Below are 26,368 nucleotides of genomic sequence, written 5' to 3'. Positions count from 1 at the left end.
TTTTATTTTTTTAAATAATGATATATTGTTTTATTCCAATTACATATGAACTTTTTCACTAAACATTTTTTGAGTTCTTAGTTTTCTCCCTTCTTCCCATTCTCCCTCATTCTTTTCCACCCCCCCCCCCCATGGTGAGCAATCTTATATAGATTTTCCATGTGCAATCATGTAAAATACATTTCCATATCAATAATTTTATGGAAGAGATCTGAAACAAAAATGAAGAAAGTAAATATAATATGTTTTGGTCTGCATTCAGATTCCATCAGTTCTTTCTCTGAAGGCAAAAGGTATTTTTTCATCATGAATCTCTGGGATTGTCTTAGATCATTTCATTACTATTACATAACTATTTCCCTACTATTAAAACAAAAAATTTAGGCCTCTCACTTTTAATGGGAAGGTGGCTGTATATCCCTCAGCTCCAAAATGTTTTTGCCTTCTGGAACTTCCTGTGTGTGAAGGTAGAGTGCCTCCTTCCCATCCTGGGACCTATGGTCATTTCTCCTTCATGGCTGAGAGCTCATGTATTTCTAGGCAAGCCTGACCTGGGTTTTGGTCTCCTGGTTGCCTTTTATGTTTTGTATTTTTCCTTGGGTGTAGGTGACCAAACAGTAATCATGAGAGATGGGCTTTTTGGAGTGGCTATCCTTAGAATTTGGGAGTTCTTGAGTTCCTCAATTGGTACTGGTTGCACATCAGGAGGATCTCCCCTGAAGCTACTGTAATGTCTTTCAGAAGAGAAGATCATTTCCTTTTTTTTTTTTTTTAGAACCCTTACCTTCTGTCTTAGAGTCAATACTGTGTATTGGCTCCAAGACAGAAGAGTGGTAAGGGGTAGGCAATGGGGGTTAAGTGACTCGCCCAGGGTCATACAGCTGGGAAGTATCTGAGGTCAAATTTGAACCTAGGACCTCCTGTCTCTAGGTCTGGCTCTCAATCCACTGAGCTACCCAGTTGCCCCCAAGAGAAGATAATTTCCAGCATGAGGATGAGCTCAGACTTCAGTCTGATTTCCCAGAAGACTTTGATCTGGAGGGAGCTGTTTGTATGGTACAGAGTCAAGATGAAGATAAAATGCTTATTTAGTAGTAAAGGCACCACCAAATGCTTTTTGTTTTAAGTATTAACCTCCTAGAAGAGCATAGTATAATTATATATTGTGACTTCATTTTGTCATTGTCATTTCATGTGTTTTAAGCATTTCTTTTGAGAAAAGGAAATAAATAGCTGTCCTCTATCCAATCTTCATTTGTAGAAGAGTTCTTCTCTATTTTCCTAGACATAAGCCAGACCTAAGCTTTATGTAATTTTCCCTAGAGCTATAAGGTGGCAGTGAATAGAGCCAGAGTGGACCACAAAAAGTACCTTATTCCTCCTTCTAAGGACCAAGCTCCCCTGTGACTGAATCCAGGCTATATGCATGGGTTTAGAGCAGTGGTTCCCAAACTTTTTTGGCCTACCTCCCCCTTTCCAGAAAAAAATATTACTTAGCCCCCTGGAAATTAATTTTTAAAAAATTTTAATAGCAATTAATAGGAAAGATAAATGCAACTGTGGCCATCACCACATCTCTGGATCACTGCAGTACCCACCAGGGGGCAGTAGCGCCCACTTTGGGAATCACTGGTTTTGAGGTAGGGAGAGGGTCTTTTGGAGTAGAGGGGCCAGCAATAGTCTTGTATATTGGTATATTTGGTGCTGTATTTAGTCTTCAGTGGAGGTAACTTGGATACTCATTGACTTCAAGGACAAAAAGGAACATATACTCATGTCAAGTATATAAAAACAGCATATAGAAGTCATATGACTGGAAGAGACTTTAGAATATACAATATGGAATGTCAACTCTGAGAGGGCACTTGGCCCAGAGATCATAGAATGCCAGAGTTCTGAGTGACCTGAGATATCTAGTCCAGAGCTTCTTCACTCGTGATCTATAAACTTATTTTTAAAAATATTTTGATACTGCATTTGAATATAATTGATTTCTTTTCTAATCTTATGTACTTTTTTTTATTCATTTAAAAACATTATTCTTCTCACTCTGAGAAGTCCTTAGGCTTTCCAGGGGTCCCTTTTCTCAAAGGGGTCCAGGACAAACAAGATTAAGAACCTCTGATTTAGTCTAAGGCCCATTTTTACAGATATTAGACAACTGAAGCCAGGAGGCCACATAATTTGCTTAGGTTCACAGGTAATTAGTAACAGAATCAGGATGAGAATGAAGGTCTTCTGCTTCCCAGCCCAGGCTCCACCACACTCTTCTGCCTACCATATATTCTCCAGATAAAGGGTGGAACTGGACAAGATGGGCGGGAAGCAGCTTTGGGCTGTGCTCCACAAGAAACTGTAATGTGAGTCCTGCTGAAGGTGGGGGCTGGGAGCAAAGGGAGGGCATAGGTGATTGATGCCAGACAGGGATTTTGCTTAAATACTCCTGGGGGTGATTTAGAAATCCCCACAGCTGGCAGAGGCTTGGCTCCCTTCATGCCAAGTTCCTGCTCTGCTTTTTAAATCAAGTGAACAGTGGGTTTAAGAAGAAAGCCATTAGGAGAACTGAATTTAGACATGGGCAACAAGCAGACAGTTTTCACTCCAGAACAGCTTGACGCATATCAGGTAAGAACCCTGAGAGGGAGAAACAAGGGTCTGCCATTTTAACTCAGTTTAGTTGAACATATGAAACATTCAACAAAGTGAGGTTTTTTTTCTTGGCACTGGAGAAAAAAAGATGGAAAATGTATTTCCCTCAAGGATCTTACAGTCTAATAGGGGGATAAAGAGGAACAACTATGAGATGTTAGAATGTGATAAGGGCATACAAAAAGGTAAATAGAAAAGAATGAGAGATTTGGGTCAGTCGGGATCATATCTAGCTGGGGAAATCAAAGAAGACTTCAAGGACATCTGCATTTTAGCTTGAGAAAGAGAAGGATGTCAATTGGTAGAAGTGGGCAAAAGGCAATCCTTCTAGTTATGGAGGATGACTTGTGCAAATGCATGGAAACAGGAAAAGACAGGATGGGAAGCAGGAGAAGCAAGGAATGGTGAGTTCTGTAGTTTGGCTGGAATATAGAATGAAAGTTGATAATGTGTGATTAGGTTGGAAAAATCCATTGGAAGCTGATTATGAAGGGTCTTGAATATTAAATCAAGGAGAATGGATTTTCTCTTTCTGGCAATAGGTGCCCTGAAGGGTTTTGAGCAGGGTTTAGACTTAAACTTTGGGAAGATTACTCTGGAAGCATGTGGAGGACAGATTGGAAAGGGGAGAATTCTTGGGATCTAAGATGGTTGATCTGAACTTTGCCCATGTGTCTTATTTTGACTACTTATATTACTGCTGCATCTTGGATTATAGTTATTACATTCACTGACCTTAGATAAAGATAATGTTGGTGTGGTGCTAAAATAATTCTACCAGAAATTCAGTTGATTGAGGGAAAATACTATTCAAAATAGTTGATTTGCGTAGTAGTTTTCAGGCCCACAGGCAACGGACCTTCCTTTTGATTAGCCAACTGTGTTCATGAAGCCTAAAGGGAATCTGATCACCCTTATTAAAAGGCATGTTGTTGTTTAGTCATGTCTGCCTTTACATGACCCCATGGACTTTTGTCCATGGGGTTCTCTTGACAAAGATACTGGAATGGTTTCTTTTTCCAGTGTTTCTTTTCCAATGGTTTCTTTTCCACTTGACAGATAAGGAACTAAGGTAAATAAAAGTTAAATGACTTGCCCAATGGCCCACAGTTAGTAAATGTCTAAGGCTGGATTTGAACTCAGATATTCCTAACTCCAGGCATGGCACTCCATCCACTGCACCCCTGGCTGCCCCTATAAAAAGGCATATTATGGCACAAATGGAAGGATGTTTGCTAATGCCTAGTTCTCTGGAATTGGGACTGGGTAATGGGGAGGAGGCATCTTTGATCCACCAACATTCTCTATTCTTCACCCCCCCCCTTTTTTTTTTTTTACAGGACTGCACCTTTTTTACAAGGAAGGAAATTCTGAAGTAAGTCTCTTCTTAAGTGAGTTTCCTCACCATTACAGGAAATGTGCAAGACAAGAGCGAATGGTCATAAGATCATACAATTTTGAATTTCAAGATGTCTTAGGTAGCTCATCTAGTACAGGAGTTCTTAACCTGGGATTTCAGGGGGTCTGTGAAGCTGGTTGGGAAAAGATTCATCTTTATTTTCACTAACCTTTGGTGTCCTATGAAATCCTATGAATATTTTTTTTTTTAATAAACCCTTACCTTCTGTCTTGGAAGACTGGTAAGGGCTAGGCACTGGAGGTCAAGTAACTTGCCTAGGGTTACACAGCTAGAAGTATCTGAGGTCAGATTTGAACCTGGACCTTCTATCTCTAGGTCTGGCTCTCAATCCACTGAGCCACCCAGCTGCCCCTAATCTTATGAATTTTGCATTTAAAAACATTATTCTGAGAATGGGTCCATGGGCTTCCTCAGGCTGCCAAAAGGGCCTATGTCCCCTTTACAAGGTTAAGAACCTTCAATCGATTCCAACATCATGATTTTACAAATGTGTCCTGTGTTTAAGTAACTTGTCTAACTTTTTAGAGGCAGTAAAGAGCAGAGCTGGGATTGCAAATCCAGTATTCTTTTATGTGCATTGCTCAGAACACCATATGGGGTGAGGCTATCAGATAGCAAAACTATGAAGCTGACAGTTTGTTTTCAGGGCAGGGTTGTATGGAATGATCTTGTTTGTTCTCACTCAGAAGAGAGATAAACCACAGAGAAATAGAGGGAGAGTCGAGCATACTCTCTCCTTTTTACCACAGTCACTGGTAGGCTGAGTTGTCAGGCAGCATCATCAAGTCAGTCTGCCAGGATATTAGTTGTCATACAATTGTTGATTTGTCTAGGCATTGATTGACATCTCAGCCAGCCAGAGACAAAGGCTCTGTCCTTCCCCCTACTACCTATATACTAATTGAATAGGTAGTCCCTAACAATAGGAAGTGCATTATGTTCTCTCTTCCTCACTCCTGTCAAAACTTGCCTGTCACAACCTCCATTTAGACTAATGTATAAAGGACTAAGAACAATTGGGACTATTTGGCCCCAGGAAGCAGAACCAGGGACAGAAAGTGGAGATTACAAAGAGGCAAATTTAGGCTTGAAGTCAGGAAAATCTTCCTAACAATTAGAGCTGTCCAAAAGTGGACAATGTCCAAAAGCAGGGTAGCTGGGTGTCATAGTGGATAAAGTTTCATGCCTGGAGTCAGGAAGACTCATTTTCAAGGGTTCAAATTTGGCCTCAGACACTGACTAGCTGTGTGACCTTGTCACTTAACTCCATTTGCCTCATTTGTAAAATGAGCGTGAGAAGGAAATGGCAAACCACTCCAGTGTCTTTGCTAAGAAAACCCCAAATGGATCATAAAGAATCAGATGTGACTGAATCAACTCACCAACAAAACAGCAAAAGTAGAACAGGCTGCCTTAAGATGCTGCAAGTTCCCTATGACTGGAGGACTTCAAGGAAAGGTTCGATAGCTACTTCTCAGGTATGTTATAATGGGTATTTCTTCATGTTTAGGTAAGAGTAGATGGCTGTGGAGTTTCCTTCCAACTGTCAAATTATGTGATTCTCTAATTGATGGCTTCAAGGATGAACTTTGATAGGACATTGGGTAAAGGAGTGGTGGATTGTAACAGACCAAAGCCTTAAGTTAAAGGAATGAAATGTAAAGAATAGATAATAGGATTTAGAGCAGGAAAGGATCTTAAGGATTATTCAGTCTAGAGGTTCCTATCTTGGTATCTGTGAACATTAAGAAAAAAAACAACTGGATAACTATTTGATTTTTTTTTAATTTTTTTTTTTAAATTTTTTTTTTTTTATTTTAAACCCTTAACTTCTGTGTATTGACTTATAGGTGGAAGAGCGGTAAGGGTGGGCAATGGGGGTCAAGTGACTTGCCCAGGGTCACACAGCTGGGAAATGTCTGAGGCCGGATTTGAACCTAGGACCTCCTGTCTCTAGGCCTGGCTCTCAATCCACTGAGCTACCCAGCTGCCCCCTGGATAACTATTTGAATATATGGTACCCCCAAAGTCTTGGTTTTAAGCCTTAACAGCTTAAAATTGTGCAGTTTTAAGCTATTAAATTTGAAAACTTGGTTTAAAAGTCTTACTTTTAAGCTTTAATACTAAACAACAGTTTTAAGCTATTAACATTAAAAACAAAGACTCTTGAAACACTCTGCACAATTGCTTTTTTCTTTTGTATCCTATGCATTTCATTTTATACATTATTGTAAAAAGGATCCCATAGACTTCACTAGACTGCAAAAGGCATCTATGACACTGAAAAAGTTAGAATCCCCCATTTAGTTCAAATCAAATAAGATAAGAATCTTAGAGATGGAGAACCAGGTTCAGAGAGATGGTAGGCTAGAGTCTGTCCTCAGCAAAGCAGAGTAGTTTAGTAGACAGAGAATTGACTTTGGAGTTTGAAGATTTAAGTCCAAATCCTAAATCTTATACTACCTGTGTGATCTCGAGTAAATCATTTCATGACTTTTGGTCTCGGTTTTCTCACCTATAAAATGGGGATGATTTTATTGTGCTTCAAAGGATTGCTTTAAGGACAGTGCTTTGTCAACTGTATAGCACTATAGAAATGTCATATGCTGACATTAAAGTTCTAAAGAACATATGGAGTGAGATTCCAGGAAGGCTTACTAGGGTCCTTGTGGAGTCAAGAGTTTGGGAAGAGAGAAAGATATGCGTTAGAGTCTACAAGAGAGAAGGCAGGTGCCAGCAATCCTGCTAGGTATTTAGAACCATTTGAGTGTAACAGCCTCAGAGAGAATATTGGTTGTTATGGATGTTCAGAAACTAGCCTTATTGAGATAAAAAGAAATATTGTGAAGTGTGGGGACAATATGTAGACAGAGTAGAGAGTCAGAAAGGAATAAATCTGAAGCCATTTAGTGGGAAGGTAGTTTCAGTGGCTATATGAAAGTTCTTGAGTTCATGTCAGGAGAGGACCAATTGAAGGAATTGGGGACGTTTAAATTAGAGAAGAAAGGACTTATTGATTACATGGTAGCTATCTATGAAATAGAGACATGTCTATTTCATAGGTCTATTTCATATGTCCATGAAATAGACATGCCTATTTCTTATGTTTGTTTCACATGCCTATAAAGTAGATTCATATCTATTTCATAAATTTACTTCCCTTGTATCTATGTAGACACATTCTATTTCATAAATTTGTTTCACATATATGAATAGAAACATGTCTATTTCTCAAGTTTGTTTCACATATTTATGCTTATTTCATAAGTTTCTTTTACATCTATGAAATTAGACTCAATCTATTTCATAAATTTGTTTCAAATATTTACGAGACATGCCTTATTAAGTTTGTTTCACATGCTTATGAAGGAGGAATGTGTCTATTTTGTAAGTTTATTTCACATGTCTATGATATAGACATTTGTCTATTCCATATGTCTGTGAGAGACTGTCACCTGAAAGAGAAACAGGCCGCTTTGTGTGGCTTTTCAGAAGGGAGAGTTAAGAACAATAGGAAGGTTGCAAAGAAGTAAATTTGGCTCAATGTCAGGAAAAGTAGCCTAACAATTAAAGCTCTTCGAAAGTGAAATGAACTGCGTTTAGGAATTCTGAGTTTCCCTTGGACAGGAAGTCCTTGCGCCAAGGCTAAATAACTAGATTGGTTTTTTTTAGGTTTATTTTTTATTTCATTTTAAAAAATTTTCCCATAGTTATATGATTCTTGTTGTCTCCCTCCCTTTCCTCCCCCCTTCCCAGAGCTGACAAGCAATTTCACTGGGTTATGCATATATTATTACTCAAATTCTATTTCCATATTATTCAGTTTTGTAATAGAGCAATCTTTTAAAACCCAAACCCCAAATCGTATACCCATATAAACAAGTGATAACTGATATGTTTTCTTCTGGATTTTTACTCCCACAGTTCTTTCTGTAGATGTGGATAGCATTCTTTCTCATAGTCCCTTAGAAATATCCTAGATTATTATATCGCTTTTAGTAGCAAAGTCAATTACATTCAATTGTCCCACAATATTTCAGTTGCTGTGTATAATGTTCTCCTGGTTCTGCTTTAAATAACTCAATTGTTGATGGAATTTTTTTTTAAGGTGAGTTGGACTTGATAGCCTTGAGAATCCATCCAACTCAGAGATTCTGTGATTTTTTAACCCTTGACATCAGGTCAGACAGGTGGGAGGGGAGATTATCCTTTAATTGTACTTTAAGCACAAATTGCTCTAAGGACATTTGAGAAATCATGGAATCTTCAGAAGGCCTGGCCTGGACCATGTCACTAGTTATATAATTCATCTGCCCTTTTCAAGACCCTCATCCTATTGTATTCTTTACCTGAAGCCCAGACTGCCCGGGTCGGGAAGTCTGTCATACCTGAAACCCAACCCTGGGTCGGTGTTTGATCATGTATTGATTGGAAGCCAAGCCCATAATTGTGTCAGGAATAAGGCATTTATAATTGATGTGAAATCCTTTTCAAAATACTGCCCTATTGTTCCCAAGCACGTCCAATGATGACAGCTTTAAGTGGGGCTTGTGGATTTCCTCTCAGGAGACATTTGCACAAAAGAGAATGTTGGAATCTCAAGTCAAATGAATAATCTAGATACAAGCTTAATAATAATACTATTTTGCAATTATGTTATACTTTCTAATTATAGCATATTTTAGTCAACAAGTCAGTAAATAATCATTTATTAAGGGCTAACCATGTGCTAAATCCTGTGATACAGAGAAAAGCTAAAAAAAGTCCCTGATCTCAAGGAGCTCAGAGGCTAATACAACATATAAATTTGATCCTTTAAATGGACTTGCCAGGTTGGCCAGGCATGTTTTATTAGTCCCATTAGTCAGGGGAAAAAATGAAGTGTCAAAGAGAAAAAAATGACTTGTCTGAGATAGCACAACAGATTCAGGACTTAAGCTATAAGATCACTGGACCATCACTCTAGAAATGAAATGGACTTAAAGGTCATCTTGTCCAATTCTGTCATTTTACAGGTGAGGAAACTAGAAAACTAAAGAAACTTGCTCTAGGTCATACAATCAGTACATGCCACATTCTATAATCAATTAGCAAGCATTCATTAAGTGTCTACTATGTGCCAGGGAAGAACCAGTATGGTATGGAGAGAATAGAGCATCAGCTTTGAAGTTAGGAAGACATGGGTTCAAGTCTCTTCTTTGCCTCATACTGGCTGTGTCAGGCTAGGCTAGTCATTTAACTTCCTAGTGCTTTAGGCATTGTGAACTGTGCGAAGCAAATAACAGAGGCAAATAACTGAGAAGGAATATATCAAAGCGGGATACAGATATCTACTTATGGCAGATGTGAAGTGCAAAATCCTAAAGAATTGAGGAAACAAAGGCTTGAGCTTCTGTGCATATTGATTTATTAAGCAAAACCTACTAATTGCATAACAAATTGGGACTAGATCTTCTCTTCTTGGCATGGACCTTCAGTCCAGGAGGAGGAAGATTTTTATAGATTAGAAGAAAATAATTAATGGGATATAACCCAAGATCCAAGAGTAGGTAAATCTGATTTCTAAATGGAGGAAAGATTAGAGATTTTCCACAGTGAAAGAAGAGCAAATGGGTGCAATTCCCTGAAATCAGAAAAAGTGGTGTCTACTCCCTGCAGTGTCTGTATTCAATCAAAGAAACAAGAAAACCGTCACTAATTGACCATTACAGGACCAGTTTTCAGATAAGACATCTAGTTTGTTTGTGATGTATTATCATGAGAAAACTCCTTGTATCAACCTTTGGATCTGTATAACTTGGGTCTTTGGTTAAGGGTCTGTAAGCAACAGCTAGAGGTGGTCTGGCTTCCCAGCTTTGCAAGTCTAGGTTCAAACAATGCAATAAAGTTTTCTCCTAATTCTTGTCTTCGAATGAGGTTTTCTCTTAAGACAGGAACTGGATTAGACTCATAATTGAATAGAAAGGGAACTGAGCTAGATCTAAGTCACAAGATAGAGTCAGTTTGGTTCACACAATTCCCATCTTCTCTCACAGAGCCTTAAAGGCTACATTCTAAACAACTGTTTCTTCCTCCTCCCAGGCTATTTTATCGTTTTCAGGATCTGGCTCCTCAGCTGGTTCCTTTTGACTACACTGGCAAACCTGATGTGAAGCTGCCTTATGAGGTCATCTGTGGCATGCCTGAGCTAAAGGTACTGGGTAGGAGAGAGTCAGGATCCAGGGCAGGACCAGCCCTCAGCACAACTGAGAGTGAGATAAGACCACTAGTGGATTAGGCTCCCTACTTGGAGGACTTCCCTTCTTGGGAGTACTTTGGACCCTCCTGTTTCCCTCCTCTCACCACATGGGATTCTCCTACTGCCCTGGACCTCCTTCCAGCCCCTCCTTCTTAACCAAAGTTCAGTGTCATCGAACAGATCAAAATGTGCTGGTGGATCTGTCTCCATCAGGTCCCCTTTCCCCTCAGTTTAGCTTATAGAGGGGGTGGGAGATATTTGCACAGGCCCTTCCTCTTCCTTGATCCCTAAAAATAGCAATCAGCCATTGTCTTAAGGGCAGAAGGGCAGTCCACATGTAATAATGAGCTTGTTTCCAGAATTTTGTGGGTTCTATATTTGGTGCTGAGAGATTTCTAATGCCAGTTTAACAGCTTCAATGTAGTTGACTAGTGTCAGCAATACCGAAGCCCTATTAATGCCTTTTATAGCTCTGTTGCCAATTTCCCAGTCCTCATCCTATCAGAGCTTTTCCTTAATCTTTTCATAGAATCATAGAACTCAGAAGCTGAAAGCAACTTTAACCACCATCTAGTCCAACTCTATATGAAGGAACCATAAAATACCTTCCAAGCTCTGCCTTAAGACCTCCAAGGAGAGGGAATCTCCCACCTCTCCAGGCAGCCCATTCCACTTTTGGATATTTCTAATCTTTAGAAAAATTTCCCTAATATCAAGCTTTGATTTGCCTTTTTTGCAACTTTTATCCATTCCTTTTGGTTCTGCTTTCTGAAAATAAACAGAATAGATCCAATCCCTCCTGCATGTGTGTGACAGCCCTTCAAATACTTGAAGACAGTTTTCATACCTTCTCTCACACCCCTCCCTCGCGTTTTCTTTCATTGCCATTCATACAACCTAAGATTTGGTAGCTTTTTTGGGCTATGCTATGCTGACTCATATTGAGCTNAACCTAGATGCAGAAGGAGAGAAGGGAGGGGGGATGTGGCTGGGGACTTTCTATGGGCCTAAGTCTTGTTGAGGGTCTCAGGATGCCACAAGCACTTCAAGTTTTACAAAGTACCTTACAAATGTTACTGCATTTGATCCTAATAGGAACAGTGGGAGATAGGTGGTATTATTCCCATTTTACAAATGAGGAAACTGAGGCAGCAAAATTAAATGCCTTGTCCAGGGACACACAGCTAGGTAGGATTCATTACTAACTCCAAATCACACAGATGATAACAAAAGATATCAATAAAAGTTTATTTAAAAAAAAGCTACACACGAACTCAGGTCTTAACTCCAGATCTAGGACTCTCTTTATTTTACCACCTAGCTGCCTCTAAAGAGTGTGTATGTATATATATATAAAACAAAGAAATAAATATATGTAATTTGCTTAGAAAGGGAAGTTGGAGTCAGATAGTGAAGGGTTTTTATATGCCCAAAAGAGGAACTTGTATTTGATCTTAGAAGTAAGAGGGACTCACTGGAGTTTGTTGAGGAGAGTGACAGGGTCAGACCTATATTCTAGTGGATTTGTTGAGAAAGCATGTCATAGTGGGAAGAGCACTGGACTTTCAATCTAGAAGATAGACCATAGGTATTTACTAAGTATATGACCCTGGGGAGGTGTAAATGCTTTTGTGCCTTATTTTTACCATATATTAAATGAGGAAGTTGGACGCCATAACCTCAGGGGTCCTTTCTAGCTGTAAATCTTCGTTAATACTCCTGGGATCATTAATGTGGCCATTCCTTCCCATGATTCTCATGGATGTATCCCATCCATACCTACCTTTTCCATGTGATTCTTTTCCATTCTCTTCCAGAGACTTGCCACAAGGGGTCCATCTAATATGCTGGAGACCAGTTCTTCCCTCCCTCTCTCCTTCCTTCCTTCCTTCCTTCCTTCCTTCCTTCCTTCCTTCCTTTTTCTTTTTCCCTTATCCTTCTGTCTTAGAATCAATACTGTATATTGGTTCTAAGGCAGAAGAGTGGTAAGGGCTAGACAATGGGGGTTAAGTGATTTGTTCAGGGTTACACAGCTAAGAAGTATCTAAGGCCAAATTTGAATGTAGGACATCTCATCTCTAGATCTTGCTCTCCATCTATTGAGCCACTTAGCTACTTGCCTCAGATATTTTTCAAACAAATTGATATCAATACCCTTTTCTCCATTCTTTATTTGTGCAGTTAACTTTTTGGGCCCAATAACAACATTTTCCATTTGCTCCTATTTAAGTTCACCTCCTTAGATTTGGCCTATTGTTTTAATCTACTATAATAATTTTTGGATCCTGACTCTTGCCCAATATTTTATTTATTTTCTCTATCTTTGTGTCATCAATATTTTATTTTATTTTATTTTTTGAGATTAGGCCTGGGGCTGAAAGTACTGTGACCACTCACAGGCCTAATTCCAATGCTGATGAGTATGGAAGCTTTAACTTGTTCCAGTTTTTTATGACCTGGGACAGCTTGCCCCTCCTTAGCCAGTATGGTAGCCCTCTGTTCTTGGAGCCAGCCATATTAGTGCTACACATAGTGTCTTTAGTCCTATTATTGCACTTCAGAACTTCCACATTCAAATGGTCTACCAGCTTCAGCCTCCCCCAGTAGCAGGGATGTGCCTGGCCACCAACAAATTTGGCAAGCATATCACCTAGACTTTCATTTAAGTCATGAATAAAAATAAAACATCTAATTGAATAGGATTAAAAACACATCCCTGAAATACCACCCTAGAGATCTTCTTCTAAGTTGGCAACTGATCCATTCAATTTGATCCAGTAATCACATTATAGATAAAAATTCAATGCTCACTGTCCTCAAAGGAGAGAAAACATGTAGATATGTAAGAATATAAATGATATATACAAAGTAAATATCAGGTAGGTTTTGGAATTAGGATGCTAGCAGCTAGGGGGATTAGGAAAGTGTTCATAGAGAAGGAAGCACATGTGAAAGATACTCTGCTTGGTACTGGTGAGACAGTGACAAAATATAAAGTAGGTCCTTTCCTCAAGGAGTTTACATTGTTCTGGATCCATTGATCACTATAATTTGGGCCTGACCATCTAATAACATTTGCATCTACTTAATGGTGTTTTCAACTTTTTTCCCTCTAGGACAATCCATTCCGAGAGAGGATTGCTCAAGTCTTTTCCCAGGATGGGGATGGTAACATGACCTTGGATGACTTTCTAGACATGTTTTCTGTAATGAGTGAAATGGCTCCTAGAGATCTCAAAGCATATTATGCTTTTAAAATATATGGTAAGTGAGAGGGACCTAGCCATGGAACTGTCAGGGGAGATAGGAGCACCAAGATCAGGCTTTCGACAAGATATTTTTCCCACCTAGAATGTGGTCTTAGTCCTTCCAAGCCCAAACACTGAAAAAGCAATTAAGAACTGGGTTCGCTTTTGTACTAACTCACTATGTGATCTTGTCAAGTAACTTTGCCAATCTGCTCTTCAGTTTTCATATGTGTGTGTGTGTGTGTGTGTGTGTGTGTGTGTGTGTGTGTGTGTGTCAGTTAGGGCAAAGGGGGAATAGATTATCTCTAAAGACCCTTCTAATACTAATAGCCTTAAAATTGCACCTATCACTGACTGCCTTTAAGAGACCCATCCTGGACCAGTCCTCATCTCTAACACCCCTGTCCCCAAATACTGCTAGCTCCTCTTACTCCTTTATCCAAACAAAACCTATCTCTAATATTCCTACCCCTGGGAACTGTCTACCTTTAATGTCACTCTATTTCTGGGCTCCACTTGTCTCTAAATTCCTTATCCCAAGGCAATGCCTGCTTCTCACAGTCCCTCAACCCCTCCCCATTTGGGGCTTTTACTAGAAGGCTATGGTGAAGTTCAATGGCACCATTTGGCCCAGATTTTAACAACGATGACTACATCTGCCCACTGGACCTGGAGAAGACAGTGACCAAGCTCACTCGAGGAGAGCTGACTCCTGAAGAAGTTGGCCTTGTGTGTGAGAAAGTGATTAACGAAGCTGATGTGGACAATGATGGCAAACTCTCTCTGGATGATTTTCAAAACATGATCCTACATGCTCCAGATTTCCTCAGGTGATTGTCTGTTCCAAAAAACCTATAGTTAGGATTTCTTTGCTTTAATTAGGACTGTGATTCTTATTAATATGTGCCTTTTACTCCCACCCCTAGACCTTCTTATAAATTCTTATTAATAATTTATAGCTTAGTATGAATTATTTCCTTTACTTTCCTTAGAAAAGATATGGGGGAAAGGAAAAACCTTTAGAGATCATTGAATACTTATGGATAGTGAGGAGACTAGGATCACTGAGAGCAAACCTGCTTAACATCTTGTCCATCCATCCATCCATCCATCCATCCATCCATCCATCCATCTCTCCATTCATTTTATCACTCATTTACTTGTCTGTTTATTTGTTTACCCATCCAGCTTCCCATCCACTATTCATATATCCAAGGGTTCCTTTATTTATTCATATGGTCATTTCCTGTTTTCCACTCATCCACCTTTTCATCCACCCATTTACCCATTCATTTTATCAACTTATCCATCTACTTACTCAGCTGTATATCCATGTATCCATTTATCCATCCAGTCTTTTACTCATTCATCTCTTTTCCATTAGCATATTCATATCTTCCTCAATCTACTCATTTAATTCTTCCTCACCTGTCTTCCCACCAATTTATTCATCTATCTGTTCATCTACTTATTAATTTTCTTGTTCATTTATGTATTAAAATCTTCAATAATTTATCTACTCACCTTTATCTGTTAATTTGCCTATTTATCCACCTATCATTTTATTCCTTCATCCATCCAGGCATCCATTTATTCTTTTCTTTGTTCACTTGTTTACCTGTACAACCACAATCCATTCATTTTACCAATTTTTTGTTTATTCTTTTGTCCATCCATTTTTTCATCCATTTGAAGCCATTTGCTCATCCATCCATATATATATTTACTTGTTCATTCACCCACTGATCTACATACCTATACCTCCAACTATCAATATAAATTCATTTATTCATCCTCTATTCATTTGTTTATTCTTATATCCATTCTACTCATTCATTCATCCATCAATCAACCAATCAAAAACATTTATTAGTGTTGGCTATGTGCCAGTACTATGCAAAATGCAGTCAATACAAAGACAAAAATTCAACAGTCTGCCCTCAAAGGATCTTATAGTCTATCAGGTGAGAAAGCATGTAAATGAGTAAGAATATAAATGATATTAATAAAATGAATTAGGATGCTAACAGCTTTGAAGGGATTGGGAAAGGCTTGAGTAGAATGTACCTAATCTTGAAAGAAGCCAAGGATTCCAAGAGATGGAGGTGTAAAGGGAAAGCAGTCTAGACATGTGGGAATTTGTATATTATTCCCTTTAACATGTCCCTGTTTTTTTTTTTCCAGTGTGCCTTTACTCATGCACAGGTCTCCATGCTTAGAATCCTGTCCTGGCCCTTCTATCTCTATCTATTGAAATCCTAGACAGCTTTCACTGTCCATCTCAAATACCACTTCTTCCAGGAAGTCTTTACTTATCTCCCCAGTCAGAAGTAAACACTATCTCCTCTGAATTCTCATAATACTTTGCACATCTTGTTTGTGCCTCGTAGTTCTTTGTGTATAGATATCATATCTTATTTATCTTATCAACCAATCAGTCAGCAAGAACTGATTTATCACTTATCATTTTCCAGGCATTGGGCTAAGTGCAAGGGATGGAGAGCAAAAACAAAACCGGTTCCTGACCTCCAGGAGCTTACATTCGAATAGGGAAGATAATATATACATAAGTAGACAACATACAAACCAAGTAGATAAAAGAGTTGATGAACTTTAAAAGAGAAAGACCTCTGAGCTGGAGGATGGAGAGGGGAATAAGGAAGGCCTTCTGCAGAGGGTAGCATTTGACCTATTTTGGAGGAAGCCAGGAATTCTAGGAAGTAAAAAAAGCAAAAAGAGAATAAGTTATAGGACTCTACTACAGAAGCATGAAATAGCATGAGCCCTTTATGGGGAGGACATCCCATAAACTGTTTCACCTCTCTGCTTTGTTTTCTCTTACAGCACCTTCCATATCCGAATCTGAAGCAGAATTGGCAAGCCCCCTACCTGCCTCTAATGTCTTATCTGCTTCTGTGACCTGCTCAGCCTGGTAATGACTCCAGTATCCTACTCTTTCCTGTGACAAGCTTGGCCTGGTCCATTATTCTTATCTCTACAACTATTCAATATACCTGAACTAATTATGACCCTAATTCCCCATTTTTTTCTGATGACCTGTGCTGCCTGGCCCAGATATGAAGCCTACTTAGAATGTAAATTATATTTTGCCTTTATATCCTAGCTCTTAGAACATGGTAGGCACTTAATAAATGATTGTTGAATTGACTTTTTTTGAAGCAACTCTTTGTCTTTGGTAGCTTGGTTTGCCGTGATTCCAATGTGCTCTACCAATGCCTAGTTCTACTCAGCTAGACTAAGACATCCTTCCCACATCCATCATAGTCCCACCTGCCCCAATCATGATCTTAGTGCTTTACTCATCTGTCTTATAGCCAGGTCCAGAGGAAGCCCCTGAGTGCTGAGTTTTTCAGGGACCAAGTATGGAGAAAGCAGGATAATGTCTCCTTTTTGGGAGGAGAAAGAAGGGATAGAAAGGGTGGTTGGAGGGGGCCAAAGACAAACTTGGCCTGTTTTAAGATTTTGCTTATGGTTAACCCTGCACCAAAAAAAAGGGTAGAAATTCTTCTTTCTCTTTCTTTGTCCTCCGCAATCTGACCTCTTTTTCCAGGGCTCAGAAGTCAGGCTAATGGGAGAATTTAACTACAACCTTGGTCAGGTGGTGATTGTGGTCTGGCCATTGGAAACTAATCACCATTTGTACCATTTTCTCTTTGAGGTAATGTTTTTTAAGCTCTCTAAAACTAAATTCCACATGGTTTTATGGCACCAGTGTCAAAAGTGACCCCTTGCTCAGTTTCCCTGGCTCTGTTATACTCTGGCATTTCCCCAGTTAGCCTATTTGCCCCTTCTTGAAGCTTACTCTCTGTCAGTGTTAGTTATGCAGCCTGGACCCACCTACTTTCACCCTGCAGGGCTAGAAATAGGGATTTCCTTTAGGCCTTCTTTAGTTGCAGTAAGAACAGGGATTTTTCCTGTCTGGGTGCCAAGTCCATCCTGTTCAGTTGTTGCTGTCTTCACAGGCATTTCCCTATTCATAGCACCCTAATGGTTCCCCGTTGTCTGTTTTTTTGTTTTATTTGTAATTTTTTGAACATTCACTTTTTATTAAAATGAAGCTCTAAATTCCCTTCCTCCTTCCTACCTCTTCTCCCTCACTCCTTCTCTTTCCTCTTCCTCCCCGAGATGGCAAATAATCTAATATAGATTTTACATGTGCAATCACACAAAACATTTTCCTATGCCTTAGGAAAATGGAACAATTTACCACTCCCATTTTTTCTTTCTTTCTTTGAGCTATTGCCTTCTTTATTATTATTATGAACTTAAAACATAGACAGAAACAAACATTTCAAAATATAACAAGGAATGCAAAAGAGAATTTTATATGAAACTTGGAGTTTTGTATACCTGTATATTTTTTATAACCCTTACTTTCTGCTTTCGAATCCATACTCAGTATGGACTCTAAGGCAGAAGAATGGTAAGGCTGGTGTTAAATGACTTGCCCAGCTTCACATAGCTAAAAAGCATCTGGGGCCAGATTTGAATGTAGGATGTCCCATATCCAGGCTTGGTTCCCTATCCACTGAGCCACCTAGCTGCCCCTGGTGCCTACATTTAAAAAAAAAGTGTCTATTGCCTTTAATCTGATAGTACAGTAGTAAGAATGCTGCTGGGTTTCCGTGTGCCCTCTTCTGAATTTCCTTCTGCTTTCTTCAATATATTTTCAAATGTTTCACTGTTCTTTTTTAAAAATTGCTATTTCTACCCACGTATTATTCCTAGACCCATTCCCTATTGCCAGAAAAGAAGTTCTCTCTTTTAACTAATAAGTATAGTCAAGCAAAATCAAATCAACGCATTGACTCTGTTTGTAAAAATATGTTTCTATTTTCACCTGGAATCCTTACCGACTTTCTGCCAAGAAGAGGGAAACACACTCGGGCAATGAGGTGTTGCAGTGGATTGAACACTGTGAGTGAAAAACAAAAAAACAAACATAAAGCCCACTGCAAATGGATTTAGGAAGATTTGAACTTTAATCCAACCTGGGCAAGTCATACTCAGTTTCCTCATCTGTAAAATGAGGATATCAATAGCACCCACTTCCCAGCGTGTTTACTTGCCACCCAACTTTTACCTGTGGCTCTGAGAAGCTGTAGCAAGCATTGTGGCTACACCTTGTTAAATCATTTTGTCAGGAGGGGTAAATCAGGCTGAGGGTAATCCACATGCCTTAAACCTAATTGGTAAATTCGTGAGGTATCTGCCCTAGGCATGTGAAGACTTCCTTGGGAAGATGGAGAGGATAAGAACAATCATTCCAATAACCATGAAGGCATCATGGAGTTTAGAGCTTGATTAGACGTCATAGACAGACAGAGCATCCACTGGCCCCCCAAGTCAATACCAGTTATTCCAACTTTTGTTTTGCCACTGGACATGGGTGACTGGAAGGGAAAATGAAGCTGATGACTTTGTGTAACTGCCTCACTTAAATCCAATTTATACACCAGTCAAAAGACAGCCCCAGTGATGTCATTTTGGTCCTCTTTAAGTATGAAGGTCAACAATCAATTAGCCACAGGTGTGTGCACCCAGCTCTGGCACTGTAGATTATGTATTATAAATCTGCTTGAACTCTGCTGCCCTGCCCTGCTCTCTTGGCAGTCTGAATCTAGGCACATTTTGCTAATCTTCTTGACTCTACTTAACCCAGCTAGAGACTTGCTCTTAGCATGACTGGGTAAGCATTGTTGCTGAGCTGGGCAGGTCAGGAAAAGTAATTTCGGTCCGAGTGCCAAGAATGATGATGAGCATGGTGATGACTCATGTTTTAGAAAGTTTGGGGTTTTATGGAGCTCTTTGCTTACAACAGTTCCCATAGTAATGGAGGGATGGCATGGTAGGGATAATAGGGGTCAAGCTTGGAAGTCAGAGAAGAGGGAAAGGGAGGCTTCTGATTCTGCCTTTTGTGAGCAAGGTAGCTCAAGGGCATGGGATTTTCCTTCTTAGCTCTTCTGCAAAATGATAGGGTTGGACTGGATGACCTCTCAGGTCTCTCTCAGCTCTGTGATCACAATGTTATTGGTGAAGAAACTAAGTTAGCTCAGGGATAGCAGGCAACTTGGGCAAGATCACATTATTCGTAAGTGCCAAGATTTGAACCAAGGACTCCTGATTCCAAATGGGGAGCTCTGCTCTCTTTTCTTTGGGGCTTTTGTTTTTGCCAGAAGCTACAAACAGCTAGTATATTTAAACCATGGGAAGCAATCAAAGGATTCTTCTGGCTTCTGATCCATTAGATGGGCCATAATTCTGTGATCTGAGAATGTGTGAGGGTGAGAAAGAGGCACAGATGAAGACCAGAGGAAGGAATGATTATCATGTCTCAGTAGTCTGAGTGCTCATATGTTTTTCTCTGTGTGTGTGTGTGTGTGTGTGTGTGTGTGTGTGTGTGTGTGTGTTACTGATGCTTCTTCCCTCTGTGCCAAACATATCTTGTTCATGTCATTTGAGATATGTGTAGAAGGGAGCTGTGACTTTTTGGAGGCTCTAGCTTGGAGAATATCCCTGATCAGAGGCCTGGGGTTTCTATTCTAGTGGTTGCCCTGGGGTGGGAATGCTTCATTTAGTGTATGTTTGCAGAAGACTTTCAAGAAGGAGTGAAGGGGCTCTCTTTATATCAAAGGCAGGTTCTCTCAGTGAATTAGTGTCTGATCCTCTGAGTTGACCATTTCCACAGCCCCAAAGAAACAAGACTACAATGGTGACTCCCAATTATCACTCTCCACAATGGGAGGAGAGTAGAGGGTTACATGGAGATGATGTATACCATTGAGAATTTGATTAAGCTTGTGTTGTGGTCGCCAAATATACATGAGAAAAATGAACCTTAGTCTTCTGAAAACATCATGGACATTCCTTCCTCCTTCTCTTGAACTTCACTCTCTATCCCTGGATTGCTTCCTCTCAACCCCTTTCCATCCTCAAAAGCATCCCTTGTGGCTTCAGAATTGTCAAGGTAAGTTTAATCATTGGTTATCCTCTCCAACCAAGATGCCTAGAGCCACAAGCAGCTTTCACTTCCTTGGTTAGAGTCACCTACAGGCTCATCTTAGTCTTTGGATCTCTCCATTATGGTACATACAAACTATCCCTTCAGCTGGGTTAATTTGCTGCTTATATCCTTGGCTGCTGACTCTAATGGAGAACTGATAGGTCCTTTAAGATCTAGTAGTATACCAGACTCAGTTTTGCTGCACTTTCTAAGACCACTTCTTGTGCACAGGGTTTGCCTTGGCAAATTGAGGAAATTTGACTTCATGATATTCATTTCAGTAATAATAATAATAGCTAACATTTAGACAGTACCTACTATATGCCAGGCATTGTGCTAAGTGCTTTACAAATACTTGATCTTCACAATAACCCTGGGAGGTAGGTGTTATTATTGCCCTCATTTTATAGATGAAGAAACTGAGCAAACTGAATTTAAGTGAATTGCCCAAGGTTATATAGCCAGTAAATATTTGAGGCTGGATTTGAACTCAGTTCTTCAAGATTTCAGGTTCAATTATCAATCCACTGAATTCATTGCTCCTAATTGATTTCAATCGATTAACCAATCAAACACTCAACAAGTACTTATTAAGTGTCTACTATGTGTCAGGCTCTGTACTAGACATAAAAGAATGTAACAATCACTACTCTCAAAATCTGCATAAAATGATAGAATCTTAAAATTGGAAGGGGCTTCAGCAGATATCTAGTCCTGTTGTTCAGTTGTGTCCCACTCTTTGTGAGCCCATTTTGGGTTTTTTTTTGCAAAGATACTGGAGTAGTTTGCCAGTTCCTCCTCCAACTCTTTTTACAGATGAAGAACTAAAGAAACAGGGGTAATTAACTTGCCCAGGGGCATCCAGGTAGTAAGTGTTTGAGTCTGGATTTGAACTCATGAAGATGAGTCTTCCTGATTTCAAGCCCAGGGCTTTATCTACTGCACCACCTAACTGTCTTCTAGTCCCACCTGTATTTAATTAATTCAGTTTTTCTTCACAGTCTAAAATAAGTGGTCATCTAGTCTCCATGCTAGCATCATCAGTGATGGAGAACTTATTACCCTTCAAAAAAATTGGTTATATTTTTGAATAGCTCTAATTGGAAGTTTTTCCTTATGTTAAATAGTAGGTACATGTATAAGGCCCATATTCTCACTGTTTAGAGCTGTGTTTATTGAAGGAAATTCTCTTTGAAATACATAAACCAGAAGCTTGAATGTGGGCTCTATAGCCTGGTGATATCATCCAACACAGACTTGGTTTGGGTAAGCATACTTATGGTATGCACAGTTCAAAAGGTTAGGGAGTCTTAGGAAGCAAGGAGGATAAAGTAATGAAAATGAGAATAAAAGAAAAGTGGTAGCCATATCTAAACAGCCCTTCCTCTCCTTCTTGGAGTTAGCATGACTAACAGAAGTGCTTGCAGTCCTCAGAGAGGTCAGTACCCATCAGGTTGCCATTACATTTGCATTAAGAGAAATAAATCACAATTTTTACAATGCTCTCTCATCTTGAACCCCTAAGCTTACCTTAGATAAATTGATGTGTCCCTCTCTTGTTGTATTGGGAAGGCAGGAGAGTTTAATTGGAAACCAGTTAGTACTCCCAGGAGATGTGCCTACAGAATAACCCTTTGGAATTTGGTGCCAAGAGTACCAAAAACCTGATTCAATCCCTTGTTATTATATTACCTATCTTAATTGATGAAGGGAGTCCCTGAATAATTCGAAGAATGTGTCGTTCAACTAGATGAGATTTCAGGGTCTGGACCTTTGTTTGGAGGCATTCAAGGAGTTCTTCCCAAAGAAGTGGTAGACATGAACAGATCTTCATTTTCAGGTTTTAGAAACTGGGTTTATTGCTAAAATAATTAGATCAGAGCCATTCTCATCAGGACTCTATAAAAAGCGAATTTCAAGGCCAACTGCTCCCTTTCTTGCTCTCTCAAACTCTTGAGATGACAGATGGGTATAAAGAAGAGCAGGCTTGCATTTAGCAGTTAGGAGTGATATGGAGTGAACCTGTGCTGTTCACAGTTTCTTATCTCAGGATGGTGATTGGCAGGAGAAATGAGTGATATTATGTATGTGCCTGAGAGCAGAGTTAATGGACAATGTTTGTGAACCCCAAATCCTGTATCAAGGAAAAGTGGTTTTTAGTCCTCTGGGCAGTTTGATCCCAGAACCTTCCCCTCTAACCAGAGAAGGGGGATTTCTCACTTAACACCAAGTCTGGGATTTGCTTGTTAATGACCTCAGTTTTGTGAGTTTGAGAATGAGAGCTCTTAGAGAGGAGAGATTTTCTGATTCAGCATGCTCCTTGGGGAAAGAAGTGGACCATCTGCAAATTCCTGCACGCTGTCCTTGGAGAATTAGAGTTATTGGATGATATAAATCTGATGGGAAGTGGGGATTGCTTAACAGTTCCCAAATTATGTTCTTCTGAAGAGAATCTAATCCACAAGATGGTAAGCTGAGTATTGATTAAAATGATACATAATTCTGGTGTAGAATGTGTAAGATTTTCTGAGAAAGAAGGACTCATCAAAATGTCAAAGGGTCGTCCTATTAGCTATCCTGCTTCTCCTAGTTTAGCTTTCTTCTAAGGTAGTTGAATTTTTGAGCATTTTATACATTTCTGTATCTGTTTAAGGGCTCCTGTGAGTTCTTTGTATCTTATGGATTGTGTGTGTGGGGCACAATAGACTTTCCTGTACCTAATATGCATTTAGAATCTTGAGTATTTATATAGGAGCTAAGAACCTCATTTACCCACACTTCAGGAAATCTTGACACAAACCATTCTATAAGTATATTTGGGCATTTTGTGGGATATGATCCCATGGAAAATGATGACCTGAAAGGGTCATTCCCTAGGACTGATCCCAGGTCACATGAGCCTAGGATTTTGAGAAGCCCTGGGCCAAGGATCATATAATTAAATATCTTTGCTTTTATTTAATTTATTATCTGCTCTGGTTCAGTATAAAGACATTGGTAGGAGCTAACAGTTGTAAGTTTGAACACCTTTACCACAACATTAATATTAATAAGAGGCAGCAGGAAAACCTGAGTTCAAATTTGGCTCAGTTACTTATTAGCTGTGTGTCTTTGGACAAGTCACAACCTCAGTCTGCTTTAATCCACTGGAGAAGGAAATGGCAAACCATTTGGAAAATCCCACGGACAGTCCTAGCATGTTATGACCCATAGGGTTATAAAGAGTCAAACAGAACTGAACAACAACCACAATACTACCATGAACCTGGGTATTACAAGGGGAGTGGATGGGGAGGAGGAGATGGAACATTCAGGCTATTCTTATTCATAATTTGACAATATTGGAAGGGGGCTTCAGAGATCATCTAGCTCAAACCATATTTGTTTAGGAATCTCTTTTACAATATATCCAGCACATGCTTTTTATTATTATTAAGGAGATCTCTACTACCTTCTGAAGCAGCCCATTCTTCTTATGAACAACTCCAGTGGTTAAAAAGTTTTCCCCATTTGGAGTTAAGTTGTTATCTGGGTAGTTGGTTCTGCGGGTTATTACCTAAACAAACACTCCAGCTTCTAGCTCTCACTGCTACTGGCTCATTTCCTTATTATGTTTCTCTGCATTCAAGGCAGTCTGCATTATGAATATTTCAGAGATTACTAACACAGCAGAAATTCTCAAATTAGCTCACTACTCCTACATCTCTGGGGTTTCTTCAGTTCCACGGAAGCAGAGGGGAAGAATGATCTAGAATGATCAACCATAGTCTTGCTGTATACTCTAGTTGTTGGCACTAACCAGCTTGATTGCATACATCTCTCTCTCCTTTCCATCATGTTCTGTCACACCACAAATCTCAGTTCTAATTTCCGCACTGTCTGCCACCTTACTAGGAGAAACATGGAGATCCCTTCCATTGAGGTTTACCTGCCACCTCTATCTTTCCAAATGATTTCTCTATGTCTTGGCCTAGGGTCACACAGCTAGGAAGTGAGTGAGATCCGATTTGAACCCAGGACCTCCTGTCTCTGGACCTGGCTCTCAAACCACTGAGCCACTTAGCTGCTCCCTACTCTTCAATTTGTAATGATAGGTTCACAAAATTCTCAGATTAATTAACTAGAAACCATCTGGTCCACACTGTCCCATATAGACTGAGGAAACTAAGGACTAGAAACATGAAATAACTTCCAAGGTCACAAAGGCAGCAAGTGTAGAGCCAAGATTTGAACCCACTTTCTCTGACTCCACATCCATCCTGCTTTCCACTACACCAATTATTCACTGAGGTGGGAAAGGAGCATTTTGCCTTAGGGGATGAGTGCTAACTTCTCCTACCTTTCCCTGGTTGGTTACTTGGCACAAGCCCAACCCAAGATACACCAGCACCCTTTTGCCACTCTTTCTTGCTAATTACAGCCCTGCCTGTTGAGATGTACAGCCATGACCCCTGTTTCATTTGCTTCATTGGGGTAGGCAACATTGATCACCTGCCACTGCTAACCTTCCAAGCCTGTCACAAATTCCCTTCTCCTAACAGAAGAGTGCTGAAGCAGTTTCACTTAAGTGAGGCAAATGAACTATGTTTAGCAGAGTAAAGAGACTGGTTTGTAACTCCAGGGAAACTCCATTCCTCCCCTAAAACAAAAACATCACTACCTCTATGAGTGGAAATACCAGAATGTGAGTTGTCTTTATTTGAATTCTTTCCAATCCTTAGGTAGCTCTAGCTTATATACTTCTATTTCTTAGTACTGAGGGTGGAAAGCAATAGATCAGTGAACTCAAAGTTCTACTCTTCCACAGCTCCTCTCACTCCCAAGACCATAAAATCAGACTCTAACAGCTGGAAGGGACTTTGGAGATCCCCTGGTTTAAATTCCCACCCCATCCATTAATTCACTTTACAATTCACCTTAAAATATTTATTAAATTTCTAAACAAATATGGAAGACACTGTGCTGGGCATACAAAGACAGACAGGAAGCAAGGAAATGAGGATTTATTAATTACCTGTGATGTACTAGCCATTGTGCTAGTCCTTTACAAATATTACTCCTTTGCTACTTATGACAACTCTTCGAGGTAGTTGCTATTATTATCATCAATTTATAATTCAGAAAACTGAGGCAGATAGAGGTTAAGTGACTTGCTCAGGATCATATAAGCTAGTAAGTGCCCATGGCCATATTTGAACTCAGCTCTTCCTGACTTCAGGTCAGGGGCTTAATTTAATGTAGCACCTAGAAAGGAAATATCCTAATGTATACTCTACTAGTGGAAATGCATGTTCACAGATAAGTAAATCCAACATCCTCAGTACAGTGCCTCTATTTGAAGGCAGTCAGTGATGGGCATCTCACTACCCATCCAAATCATTGTATTTCATAGTTAGACCGCTCTAAGGTTGGAAACATTTTTGTATGGGGATAGAGACAGATCTTGTAATCTCCTTAGTGTTGGAAACTCCCAGATGAGGGAACTCCTGCAACTCTTACTGGTTGACACTTTTTCTGCCACTGATAGTTTTAGAGAGTCACCTAGAGCTCCGAGAGGTTTTGACTTGCCCAGGGTTGCCCCGCTAGGATGTGCCAGAGTCTGCATTTGAACTCAAGTCTTTTTTTATAAGGAGATCAAATTAGTTTTTCTGTTCCTTTCTTCCACTGGTCAAAGTTCTGCTCTCAGGAACCAAGAAAAAATAATGATTGCTTCTTTGCCATGATGGTTCTTCAGCTATTTGAAGACAGCAATTTGATATCTTCACTAAGTCTCTCCTTTAGGTTAGAAT

At 39.6% G+C, this 26,368-nt stretch overlaps 1 protein-coding gene across 1 annotated transcript; it reads left to right on the top strand.

The window, feature by feature from the left end:
• The first annotated feature begins 2,574 nt into the window (after positions 1-2,574).
• Positions 2,575-16,624, top strand: CIB3 (calcium and integrin binding family member 3). Its single transcript, XM_044658571.1, has 6 exons — positions 2,575-2,625; positions 3,990-4,024; positions 10,151-10,262; positions 13,424-13,571; positions 14,190-14,385; positions 16,400-16,624. Exons 1-6 carry the CDS (start codon positions 2,575-2,577, stop codon positions 16,419-16,421), a joined length of 564 nt encoding a protein of 187 aa, XP_044514506.1. The 3' UTR covers positions 16,422-16,624.
• The last annotated feature ends 9,744 nt before the right edge of the window (positions 16,625-26,368 follow it).

Source organism: Gracilinanus agilis, chromosome 1 (genome assembly GCF_016433145.1).
Source record: "Gracilinanus agilis isolate LMUSP501 chromosome 1, AgileGrace, whole genome shotgun sequence".
Classification (NCBI taxonomy): domain Eukaryota; kingdom Metazoa; phylum Chordata; class Mammalia; order Didelphimorphia; family Didelphidae; genus Gracilinanus; species Gracilinanus agilis.
This window is presented reverse-complemented; position numbering and strand designations above follow the sequence as displayed.

Coding starts and splice junctions, on each gene's coding strand:
- CIB3 (XM_044658571.1), top strand. CDS start 2,575: ATGGGCAACAAGCAGACAGTTTTCACTCCAGAACAGCTTGACGCATAT. Junction 10,263..13,423: donor GTGGCATGCCTGAGCTAAAG/GTACTGGGTAGG, acceptor TTTTCCCTCTAG/GACAATCCATTCCGAGAGAG. Junction 14,386..16,399: donor CATGCTCCAGATTTCCTCAG/GTGATTGTCTGT, acceptor TTTCTCTTACAG/CACCTTCCATATCCGAATCT.